The 13,190-nt window shown below is 41.7% G+C and overlaps 1 protein-coding gene across 4 annotated transcripts in view; it reads right to left on the bottom strand.

The window, feature by feature from the left end:
- The window catches only part of IFT80 (intraflagellar transport 80), a 98,234-nt gene that overhangs the window by 20,246 nt on the left and 64,798 nt on the right, over nucleotides 1-13,190 (bottom strand). For all 4 annotated transcript variants that reach the window (XM_069975266.1, XM_069975265.1, XM_069975264.1 and 1 more), the window contains 4 exons: nucleotides 12,805-12,869; nucleotides 8,812-8,947; nucleotides 7,491-7,638; nucleotides 5,058-5,229 (listed from right to left, as the gene is read on the bottom strand). In XM_069975266.1, coding sequence (XP_069831367.1) covers nucleotides 5,058-5,229; nucleotides 7,491-7,638; nucleotides 8,812-8,947; nucleotides 12,805-12,869 — 521 coding nt within the window. The remainder of the gene's footprint in view (nucleotides 1-5,057; nucleotides 5,230-7,490; nucleotides 7,639-8,811; nucleotides 8,948-12,804; nucleotides 12,870-13,190) is intronic.

The following is a 13,190-nucleotide window of genomic DNA, read 5'->3' as shown; positions in this document are numbered from 1 at the left end:
AAAAAAACAAAAAAAAACAATGCTTGCTTAATGACGTAATATAGCCACAAACATCATATAATGGTATTTTCAGGAGCCGTCAGAGCAGTTTATTCACATTTCGAGGAGCTGTTAAGTAATAGTAAGTGGAAAAACATATATTACATATATTGTGTTAAACAATTCATAGAGAATAACTGAATCAACCTAAGACAACTGGGTATTAGTAAGAGTGAAATATTCAGACCACTGTGCCCAGAGAGACTTAAAGGGGTTATCCAGCCAAAAACATGGCCACTTTCTTCCAGAGACAGCACCACTCTTGTCTCCAGTTCAGGTGCGGTTTGCAATTAAGCTCCATTCACTTCAATGGAACTGAGCAGCAAAACCTGCACCCAAACTGGAGACAAGAGTGGTGCTGTCTCTGGAAGAAAGTGGCCATGTTTTTGTAGCGCTGGATAACCTCTTTAACTAAGGGATAATGTTTAGTTTTCCATGCATGAAAAAGTTCCATTTGATAAGACTGTTTCTAAGACTAATCTAAGAGTCTGGGAGTGGAGGGAAGCTTCCATGTTATTGCTATAGTAACCTAGCTGCCAATATAATATGACTGACCACTATTCTTGCTGGCGGGGATACCTGTGGGATTGAGGAAACACAGCTAAGACCGGGTCAGGGTCTTAAAGGGGTACTCCAAGCAAAATTTATATTTAATATGTTATTAAAAAAGAAAAGTTATACAAATCCCTAATCTACCCTAATTATGGGAAATGCACATATGGTGCTTTTTTCCCTTAACTTAGTAGATCAGGCAGGCTCACTTCCTGTAAAAAAAAGGTGACGTAACGTCTCAAGTGTCGGGTCCAGCAGGGGGCGCATGTATGCAGATGTATCAGTGCCTTCTCCCTTCTGCCTTCTCCCTCTCTGTGCTGACAACCCTTTGCGGAGGCCCCCCCCCCCCAACTAGCTCACCCCGCCGTCCGGTTCCAGCGTGGTCAGTGCTCCCCCAACTACCTCTGAGCCCACCCAGCCGCCCCATCCTGTGCAGGAGCGCTCACCCGCTGCTCGTTTCTGGCAGGGTGAGCGCTCCTGCACCTCCCCATCCAGCTGCCCGTGCTCTGAGCTGCCCGGTCCCTTGCAGGAGCGCTCACCCACCATTCACTACCGGCGGGGTGAGCGCTCCTGTACCTCCCCATCCAGCTGCCCCTGCTCTGAGTCGCCCGGTCCCTTGCAGGAGCGCTCACCCGCCGCCCGGTCGCGGTGCTGTGAGCGTTCCTGCAACTTCTCCATATGCATAAACCCGTCCCCTTTCAGATACCCACAGCGCAGGAGCAGGACAGGGCGTCCGGGTGAGCTCTGAGGCAAAGCGAGGACAGCCTCTGTCCTGCGCCCGGTCCTGCTCCTGCGCTGTGGGTATCTGAGAGGGGACAGGTTTATGCATATAGAGAAGGTGCAGGAACGCTCACAGCACCGCGACCGGGCGGCGGGTGAGCGCTCCTGCAAGGGATCGGGCGGCTAGATGGGGAGGTACAGGAGCGCTCACCCTGCCGGGAGCGAACGGCGGGTGAGCGCTCCTGCAAGGGACCGGGCAGCTCAAAGCACGGGCGGCTGGATAGGGAGGTGCAGGAGCGCTCACCCTGCCAGGAACGAGCGGCGGGTGAGCGCTCCTGCACAGGATGTGGCGGCTGGGTGGGCTCAGAGGTAGTTGGGGGAGCGCTGACCACGCTGGAACCGGACGGCGGGGTGAGCTAGTTGGGGGGAGGGGTCTCCGCAAAGGGTTGTCAGCACAGAGAGGGAGAAGGCAGAAGGAAGAAGGCACTGATACATCTGCATACATGCGCCCCCTGCTGGACCCGGCACTTTAGCCGTGACGTCACCTTTTTTTACAGGAAGTGAGCCTGCCTGATCTACTAAGTTGAGGGAAAATAGCACCATATGTGCATTTCCCATAATTAGTGTATATTAGGGATTTGTATAACTTTTCTTTTGTAATAACATATTAAAAATAAATTTTGCCCGGAGTACCCCTTTAATTCTTTTTAGCTAAGGCTGATATAATGTCATAGATTTCTAAACAAATGGAATATATAACTGGACAGAACCACCACATGTGACGGTAAGTACCTTTTAGGCCACAACCTCTCCAAAACTGCCCAGGGTAAGACAGGTCTATTTTGGAGATGTGAGATTGTTTGAGACGTCTCCCAATGTTTAATCCCTTTAGATAAATGTTTATTCCATCCACATGCCTCTCCCCATTCAGTGACGGTATAAGAGGGATGTAATTCTAATTCCCATTGATTACAGTAAGAGGGTTTATCCTCGTTATTAAGCGTCATAAGTGCCCAACAGAATTTAGAGATCCTGATATGACATTTTTTTTTATACTTCTGGCCCAGTAAATAGGATTTGTATTGCCTTAACAGTAACAATTTCAAGTTATAATAAACATCTAAGATACAAATGTAAAAAATACATTTTTTTCAGCAAATGTGTTAAAAAAAATTCCCCACTCCTAAATATTTTAAAAACATATAAAAGGGCTATCAGTGGCTTAGATGTGTCTAAAATTGAGAGTATTACCTTTAGAAATCACAGGAGGCTGAAAACATTTGTACTATGCAACACCCGTAGCACTTCATGTAAAACCCATAACAGTCTAATTATATTTTTTGTAAAGAAAATTTTAATTATTAAATAAAAATAAATATCTAGTATTATAGTATGGGATCTTAACTGCAACCAGCAAAAAAACCTTAACATAATTATTAGCCAGTTAGGAGAGTTTGGAGCTTTTCTTACTCCTGTCAGGATGCTAGGTCTTTTTTTTGTAACACTCGTGACACCTAGTTAAAAAAATTTTTAACAGCTAATTAAAAAAAGCTGAAATTTCACCACATAAGTTAAAAAATATACATTAGGACGCATCTGTATATACCATAAAAACAAATGTAATATATGTCCTTCTAACTTATTTATACATTTTAAGTAGAGATGAGCAAACCGGGTTCGGGTTCGAGTCGGTCCGAACCCGAACATTCGGCATTTGATTAGTGGTGGCTGCTGAATTTGGATAAATCTGGAAAACATGGATACAGCCAATGACTATATCCATGATTTCCACATAGCCTTAGGGCTTTATCCAACTTTAGCAGCCACCGCTAATCAAATGCCGAAAGTTCGGGTTCGGATCGACTCGAGCATGCTCCAGGTTCGCGCATCTCTAATTTTAAGCTGTGCGAATGTAACACCAGTAACAATGGAATGGCCCATTATCAGAATGAAAACTGCAAGGTTTCTGAATGAATAAAGTGAAGGGGGTCCAGGAGAAGCCTCTGCTGAAAGAAGAGACAGATGAACAGGAGGAGAAACAGGAGAAGATATTTCTGGAAATATCAGTAGCTAAAGGCCTCCAGAATGCAACCCTGACCAACCTTGGGAGATTTAGGTTCGTGTATTTCCAATTTTCTGTATAATTTTTTTGTATCTATCATGACATGTAATAAAGTATTGTTTGATTTTTGATTATTTTAGTGTGCCAGCCTTTATTGCTATATACTGTGTTTTTGTATACATTGGTAGTCCTATTATATAGTGGTTGTGCACCCAGCTTTACATTTTTTATGTAGTTGTGCACTTTGTGATCCTGACCAACCTTAACAGGTAAAACCCAGATCTTACTAAATAGGAAAGCTGTTAAAAGGGTGCGTCACATGTAGCGAGTTCGCAGCAGATTTCACACTGCGAGTTTCTCAGCAGTACTCAGTACAATTATAGTTTATAGTCCTGCAGAATGTAGTGATGGCCATGTTTAACTATTAAACTGCCATGGGGTTAGAAACAGCCCATGCCTACATACCACAATCCACTTGCACTCTCATACTTCAGTCTCTGGGTCCTGGCTCACTGCTCAGCCAATCAGTGCAGTGTCCCATTGCAGACAGCGATTGGCTGAGTGGCCTGTCAGCTTAGAGAAGCTGCAGCGTACTGTGTCAGGAAGAGGGCAAGAAGGCAGGAAAAAAATGGGGGCGTGGAGAGGTAATGTATAAACTTCTTGTTCAATCGTCAGCGGTGCATCGCTATTACATACCCGACGATTTAAAAAATGATTTTAAAAAATGATCAGCCAATGATCGTTTCATCAGCTGATTTTTGTCTCTATTACACGGAGCGATAATTGGCTAAATCGGCCTGATTTGGCCGATTATTGCTCTGTGTAATAGGGCCCTAAGACTGCTGGATAAATCTTACCCAGAATCCCTGAGAATCTGGAATGGCGAATCTTTACAATCCTGTAAAAGTCCAAATGTCCATTGGTTTAATTGCTTGTTTTCAGCAAATCAGCCAGCTGAACATGCTTTCCTATGTAACAGCCTGTGCTATACATTGATCCCTAACTGTCCGGATGTGTAGTTATAGAAACACCAAAGATTGTCAGCAGAAAAAGACCACTTGGTCCATCTAGTCTGCCCTTCCCTTCTTATTATCTTAGGATAGATATAGGTTTATCCCAGGCACATGTATATTCAGTTATTGTAGATTTACCTACCACAGCTGCTGGAAGTTTGCTCTAAGCATCTACTACTTTATCAGTAAAGTCATATTTTCTTGTCTCTGATCTTTTCCCCAAAAAATTGTACCCCCTTGTTCTTAAACCGTATTTACTTCTTAAAGCAAATGTACCATCAGGTACATCTCATTTTTTTTTGAATAGAGCCGGGCCGATGCATGGGAACAGAATGGCGCCCAGCGCGGGAACTGGGTGGCGTTTTGATATAAGGACCACACCACCAGGATCCCCATGCTAACGCTGACTGGGTAATGTACAAAAAAAAAAAGCGATAGTACATTGACTTTAAATATTTCCTGATATGTTTTATGCTTCTGACCGTCCACCATTTTTGTAGCCAGTCTCTGGACCGGTTCTATTTTATCTACATCTTTTAGTAAATTATATGCTGCTCTTACACGGGGAAACAAATTCAGCAGGGAGATCTGCTTTGAATATATGCTTTAGGGTTGAGATGTTCTGTGGGCAAATCCTAATAGAAATCTAGTAGAACAAAATAACAATTTACCTTAACAAAGCGACAGAGCCGGACAGCCTCATTCCACTTAGAAGCAATGATGTAGTCATGAATAATTGCTGGGTATGGCGATGTGTTTGTGTGGACCAGGGAGCCATCACTTCTCCGAATTGTCACTCTGTTCCCAACAAAACTCATAATCTGGGGGCTCTTACTAAACTCACTGTAAAAGCAATCATAAGTATATGTGAACATGGATATAAATGTACTGTTCATCATCTTTTATTGTACAGTATTATATAGGTTTATACAGTGATATTGCCTTATAGGGGAACACTAGTGCAAAAAAAGGGAAATAAGGGATAATATCCATGGCAACCAATCAGACTGTTGCTTTAAAGGGTGACTGCCTTGATGTGTTCCCTTGTGTTCTCCACAGTTCAGTGTAAAGAGAGGCATCTCATGGCAAGGGGCTGATCTGTTGAAGCAACCACAATTGGTGAGTCCGATTCTCGTTATTAGGGCTCCTGTACAGAACTAGATGGGGTGGGATGGTTGCCTCGAGACCAAATGGGAATGCATCATGGCAATGACCCTTTAAGATGGAGTCTGATTGTTTGTCATGGGAAACTACTATAGCATGTTTCCTCCATTTCATCAAAATGATACGGTCACCCCCATTTTCTGGGTGATGTTCTCAGCAGTTACAGGGTCTGCTGCACATTGTAAAATAATCTCTTTTTCAATGGTGTCTTTTGCTTTTTTATGTGCAAAAAAGCTTCTATTCGTCAATGCATGATGTCACCGAGTATTGGAACATAGATAGGGAAACAACAGGGTGGCCCCACTAGACAAGAGTCTAGAGGCTAGAGATATCTGGCTATCCCATGTTTTGAGACTCGCAACCGAGGCTCCACGGACTCCTGTTTTGCATATTTAAATTTTTGGGGGCATCAGTGGAGACTCTTGATTGAGTACTTCATTGGAATTTTTTCACTGATCTCCTTGAGTTCAGTGATTACTGTATTTTGTTGGCCAATCCAGTAGATGAAAGAAGTTTCCCAGTAAAATACCAGGAATATATAGTAAAAAATCTATTTATATGTTCAGGCTATACACAGGCTATATATAGCCAATATAAAAGGTGTCAGTCTTCCGTTAACACCATAGGCATATACTAAAAGATATTAAATCTGAACACAAGTAAAGGTGCAGCCATATCTAAATTGTACTAGGATTTCGTATTTCATGAGCTATTCGAGATGAATGCAGTGTCAGTCTGCAGTGATAAACAGATCACTTCTGTCATACAATATCCAGCAGATGGCGCAATTCCCCACATGCTTTAAATGAAGAAACCAGTGTGAGCTCTGCTCTCAAGTTTCCAGGGTGTCAAAATCTTATTACAAAACTCCTATTCTCCTATCCTATGGCAATTCTGGGGGTATAATTACAAATGAGAATGTTTTTAGCATGTTCAGGTCTGATTATTCGGCATTTGAAAAGCAGCTGTTGATGAAGTTGGATGCAGCCTATGGCTGTATCCATGTTTTCCAGGACCTCCCAGGGCTGCTTCTAATTCGTCAGGCACTGGTATTCACATGGCGAGTGATCTGACTTGAGCATGCTCAAGTTGCACTCATCTCTAGATATGATATATTATAGATGATTAAATTATATTTATTTATAGGGGGTAGTATGAATTAATAAAAAACTAATCGTCAGCTTGTAAGGGCTGTCATGAATGGATGCAGCAGATTTTGGACGTCATCAGTGGAGCAGGGGCTTTATGTCATCAAGGTAAATAAATAGAGAGACAGGATCAAACAAAAGGCAAGAGCTGGACCAGGTGATGTATATCGTAGTGTATTATTTTAAATACAAAGGAATATAGTGTTAAAGGGGAACTGATCAGCAGATGAGACAAATGACCCACTGATAGCCCTTTACAGTGCCCGGGACGCTGAGGAAGAAGGTATGTGTCTTACCTTCCTCCTGGGCCCCGGTCCCGTGCTGTTAGTTGGAGTAATCTTCACTCCGGTGCACTGTTCAGAGCACTGCCACGTCATCCAGCCATCTACTCCATTAATTATCTTTAGAAGGAGAGGGATAACATGGTAGTGCTAACAGTGCACCAGAGTGAAGATTACTCCAACTAAAAGTGCGGGACCGGGGCCCAGGAGGAAGGTAAGATACATACCTTCTTCCTCAGTGTCCGAGGCGCTGTAAAGGGCTATTAGTAGGTAAGATTCGTCTAACCTGCTGATAAGTTCCCCTTTATGTTAGTTCAAAACTCTATGATTTGGTGACTATAAGGCTGTATGGATGGTTCTAGTCTAAATGAATTATGGTGACTTTAATAACATCACAATGAAGTAGCAGTTATGAACAAAGGGGGTTAATTCTAACTCTAACCTAATTCTCTTTTTTCACCAGAGTTTCTTACAACAACATAGTAATTGATATATTGAGACACAAACATACCTTGCATCTTTCTCAGTAATTGTTTTTGGCAGCAATTCTTTATCTACATAAGCTACATTTGGATAGTACCAGACTGTGAAACGACTGTCCTGAATACCACACAATATATTAGATAAGTCACTCCAGGCTAAAGTGTGTACCATACTACCTGCAAAACAAAGAGAAGCAACACATGTAAACGTGTGGAATCATTTAGCTTTTTCACATACTGTAGAACATCTACAGAAACCGGAGGTAAGAGATGAAACTCTCCCAGAATTAGTCATGGGTGAAACGTCATTTTTTTTTTTTTTAAGTGTTGTAAAGTGTTGTGGCTAAAAGAAAATGTCCTTCACTTTAAGCATAACCAATTTCTAGTAACTTTTGACATGTCCTCAGACCTGTAAAAGTTACTGATCGGAGTGAGACTGGGTGCGATCAGTAATTTTTTGACATGTATTAGGACGTGTGAAAGGTTACTGGAAATCACAGTTACGCTTTAATTTTATGACTGTAAAATTATGGCCATAACATATTGCAGAATGGAAATAACCAGATGTTTTCCAGAGAGTACAGTGGAACTCAATATTAAATAAATATTCTGTAGTAAACTGACCGTCTTCTGCATCATAGTCTAAAGCTGCTCTAAAGAGAAAGGGACATTGCTTGCACACTGCCTGAACCACAACTTATCTGGGCAGTCCCAGTGGCTTCTCCCTACCCCACCAGCTTTCACTGACAGATCTTACCCTATACCCAAAGAAAAAGAGATATATTAATCAAAGTTGGTGGGGTGGGAAATCTCCTGGGGACCACCCAAGTGTTCAGGCAGCATGAAAGTGATGATAGGATCAATTTAAAGAGAAGTCCCACAAATCCAAAAATGACAGGAAGGCAGGGGGGTGCAGGAAAAAAAAGAAATTAAGTAAACATACCTATCCCCGTGCCCTGTAAGGTGGCTGAGTCAACTGACAGCCATCTGGGTCCTGCAGCTCTTCTACGTCATGTACCTGCCTGAGTGATTGCCTGTTCAGCCAATCAGTGACTGGCGCGGAAAACTATAACTCAGCGTCAATAATATTTAGTATTTACACAGTTACTCAACTCTTTATGTATCTACATACAGTCAACTTATGTTGACTATATCTATTAAATTCCACACAGTGTTTACCTATAACAGCATTAACAGTAAAAGATTCATGTCAAAAGGAAGTGGTTTACCAACTTTACTTTGAGAAAAAAGCTTAGATATATCTTTTCTGCATTTCTCTGGTAACTAGCACATTCCTTATGGATGTCACCAGACCGTTTTAGAATGAACAAGTGATGCATTGCATCATACCGATTTTCACCGCTCTCTGTTCTTTTCCAAGCTTCCTGACTGTGCTTATGTACAGATCTCGGTTTTTATCAACAAATGCAATTTTTCTTTCACTTGCTGGTCCTCCTTGATCCAGAGCAATCTCCACTACTTCAATCTGAAAATGAAAAGGGACTGTCAGCTATAAACACAGCATGAAAATTCTTCACATAAACTCCAACAAATGAAAAATTGCAACTGTTCATATCCCAGCAAAACATCATTTTGAATCGGGTCATTAAAAATGGCACTAAGCAAAATACATCAAACAAATACCTAATAATATGATATGGGAAACAGATCACTGATATCAGGGAGACCAGCTAAAGATACCACTGTCAGCTGCTGGTTAAAGCGCTCAATACAGTGAAATCCTAGGTGCATTACTCCCTGAAAAACACGAATATGCAAAAAAGAGCCTGTGAAGCCTCACTTAAGACACCCAAAACACAGGACTTGCCAGATATCCCTCTGGTAAGGGCCCAGCCAAGGGGTGGCTCCTGTAGGGAAACCACCATATTAAGTGACCCTATAAGTTAATGTAATGACAAAAGAGAAACCAAGGCCAGGTATTCACATACAGCTGTTTCGGGTGTTGCCCCTCATCAGTGTGGTGCCCGATTCTGGCTAGGTGAGAGCAATGCCTAGTACAGCCATACAGAAAACAGATTACTGATCTCAGGGAGACCAGACAAAGATAACACTGTTGGCTGCCAGTTAAAGTGCTCAGTATAGTGAAATCCTAGGTGCATGTATGCAGTATGGCTCTACAAGGCATTGCCCCAAAACAGCTGTCTGTGGATGGATACCTGGCCTTGGGTTTTTCTCTTGTCATTACATTGACTTATAGCGCCACTTAATATGGTGGTTTTGGTGGTTTCCCTACAGTAGCCACCATTGGCTGGGCCCTTCCCGGAGGGATATCTGCTTAGTCCTGTGTTTTAAGACTTTAAAATGAGGCTCCACGGGTTCTTTTTTGGTTAATAGTGATGTCACACAATACTAGGTAAACCACACTACAGAGCAGCAAATTGAGGGCATAGGGCAACAAATCAGAACATTCTTACCACATCTTAAAGTGAATGTACCATCAGGTACATTGCTTTAAGATTTTTACATGAATGGATCGGCACCGGCACTGGCCTGAAGCACTGGAGACGGGCTTGTCCGTCCCCAGTATGACTAAGCCTCTCCCCTCTGTGACGCGCCTCCACTGATTCTAATGCATATGCATAATTCTAATGGAGCCGCATCACAGAGGGGAGAGGTTTCGTCACACTGGGGCTGGACAGGCCCACCTTTCGTGCTTCAGGCCGGGCCGGTGCCTGGGAATACACTGTTGCCGTGCGCGCCAGTTTATTCACGTAAAAATCTTAAAGTGATGTACCTGACGAGCATTCGCTTTTTAATCATATACAGAATGAACATGGGGTGGCATCCATGTATATAGGGAGGCCTTAGATGGGGCCTATATCACCATATAAGCCTAACCTTGAGGTAGCTGCCCTGATACGAGTGGCCCCATTTATAACCTGACCCTTAAAGCTGCTCCTAAAATTTTCCTAAATAAAAATTTTCCTAAATAAATGAGCCATCACAACACAGCATATTTCTTTTTACCTCAGAGGTTCACACAACAAATACAAGGGGGGATGCAAAATTAGCACTTATTGCTCTGCTATATTGTTAAAGCATAATAAGTATTAGTTGAACAAGGCTAGGCTCACACTTGTTTTTTCTCTCCGTTTAAGGTATATGTTTAAAGGAAGAAAAAAAAACACAAAAGGATTCAAAAACTGCTGCTGTTGTATGCCATACTGCAGGATTCATTTTCAATTGATTTAGATTTAAAAATATATCAAAATAGATCTTTTTTTTAATGTAGACAAAGAAGTGGTTGACTATATTTTCTGTAAGTTAAAATTAAACATACTTAAATGGATAGGATAAGATCACACTGCATTTTGGTATTCGTTTTACTGTATTTGCTTTAGTACATTTATTTTTAGTATACAGAAAAGTGGCAAACCATGTTTTTGTGTACATTAACCCTTAGAGGACCAGGCCAATATCAATTTTTGCGTTTTCGTTTTTTTCCTCCTTGTGCTTAAAAGGTCTTAGCAGTTGCATTTTTTCACCTAGAAACGCACATGAGCCCTTATTTTTTGCGACACTAATTGTAGTTTGCAATGACAGGCTGAATTTTTGCATAAAGTACACTGCAAAAGCAGAAAAAAATTAAATGTGTGGTGAAAATGAAAAAAAAAAATTTTTTTTTTTTTTTTTGTCGTTCGCCCTGGGGTAAAACTGTCAAACCATTAACAAATATATGTTCCAAAAAATTGCTCTATTTCCATGCTTATAGCGCTTTTATCCTTTGGTCTATGGGGCTGTGTGAGGTGTCATTTTTTGCATCATGATGTGTACTTTCTATCGGTACCTTGATTGCGCATATGCGACTTTTTGATCGCTTTTAATTACAATTTTCTGGATTTGATGCGACCGAAAATGCGCAATTTTGCACTTTGGAATTTTTTTGCGCTTACACCGTTTACCGTGCGAGATCAGGAATTAAATAAATTAATATTTTGGGCGATTACACGCGGCGATACGAAACATGTTTATTTATTTTTATTATTTTTTAACATGGGAAAAGGGGGGGTGTGTGATTCAAACTTTTATTAGGGGAGGGGGCTTTTTATTAATAACAACACTTATACTGTTTTTTTTTTTTTGTTTTTTTTTTATGTAAGTCAATGGAAAATTGATCCTGCAGTATGGCATGCCTTTCTACGTAAATGTATACGTTAAACTGACAGCAAAAACGCAGTGTGAATCTAGCCATACCGTGAAACTGCATTGTTAATTAACTAAAACCTTAAAGCGTTACTGTCATTTTAGGGTCATTTTTCTGAAAACAATAAATATCTATCGTAAAAGTGATTTTAAGAAACTCTGTAATAGATTTTATTTGCCAAAGGGGTTTCCTTCTGTACTGAAAAAGCTGTTTTCCTAGCTCACCCCTCACTTCAGAAGAAGCAAGATTTCTGTGTCCATTATGTGTCTATAGAGAGGGGAGGGGCTAAGAGGAGTGAGTGAGCACGGAGCAGTCCTGCACAGCAAAACACCCTGCAATCTTCTCTCAGCAATTTCCTAGATAAGCACTGACCCTTCTGGCCCAGACAGCCTACAAACAGCTGACCTTCATGTCTCCTCTTCCTGCTCACTCATCTCCCTTGGCCCCTTCATAGGGATATAATGGACACAGCAGAACCCATCTTCACTGACTTCTCTGTAATAAAGACGGGTTTGCCTGATAATGCACAGATAAGAAGTGAGGGGAGAGGCTGGGAGATTGCTTTTTGAGTACAGAAAGAGGCTTTTTTGTCTAATAAAACCTATTATAGAGTTTCTTAAAATTGCTTATACTACAGATTTCTGCAAAAAAAAAAAAGTTACGGTTTAAATATGATATTAATAAAAGTTATGGACACATGGATAAGCAAAGCGATTTCTACATGCACTGCTTTCTAAATCAGGATGGGACTGTGCATTTGGTTATGGTATGCTATCTGTAGAGAAAAATAAAATGCATCTTATTCATTGGTATTACTGTTTTGGGCCTGGTATGGACAGCTAAGAATTTGATTGAGATCACTGGCTCTATTTATGACATTTTACAATTCTGTCCCTTAAGTAGCCAGAGAGAATCCAAGCTCCACACAGATAAGAGAGAAAGAAGGCATGTGGCAGCATCATATTGCTCAGTGTCCAAGGAAATTAATTCACAACTGTGTGTGGTCCAGCTGGAAAAAATCCACGCGGGAGACAAAGCGCTAGTTATACAGTGGTTAACCTCTAAGTCTAAAAACTGGGTCTTGTTTTATTTCTTTTTCTCCTTTCTCTTTACTTAGTAAAGCACAACATGGAGGACAAATAGCAACAAGGAGTAAAAAATGCAACAGAATACTTTACCTTATGTGCAAGAGGCTTCCCATCTCCCAGAGGCTTTCCCGATAAGGCATCAAATAAGTAGATCACTAAAATAACATTTAAAGAAACATCATGTGAAGAGCCATCATATATCTTCACCTCACTTCTATTTAAAGGGAACCTGTCACCCCCCCCCCCCCCCCCCGTGATAGGGTGAAGGCCAACCGACCCCCGCTAGAGCCTCGGATACTTACCCCATCTCGCCAAGTCCCGCTCCTGGAGCCAGTTCCGGGACAGAGATATCCTTGTCGGAAGCCCGACGCGCTGCATAGATGAGTCCGGCGCCCATAGAGAATGACCGGCTCCAGAAGCGGGACTTGGCGAGATGGGGTAATTATCCGGGGCTCTAGCAGGGGGTCAGGCGGCCT

The sequence above is a fragment of the Dendropsophus ebraccatus genome, chromosome 6 (genome assembly GCF_027789765.1).
Source record: "Dendropsophus ebraccatus isolate aDenEbr1 chromosome 6, aDenEbr1.pat, whole genome shotgun sequence".
Lineage (NCBI taxonomy): Eukaryota > Metazoa > Chordata > Amphibia > Anura > Hylidae > Dendropsophus > Dendropsophus ebraccatus.
The sequence above is the reverse complement of the archived record's forward strand: the minus strand, read 5'-3'. Positions and strand labels throughout refer to the sequence as shown.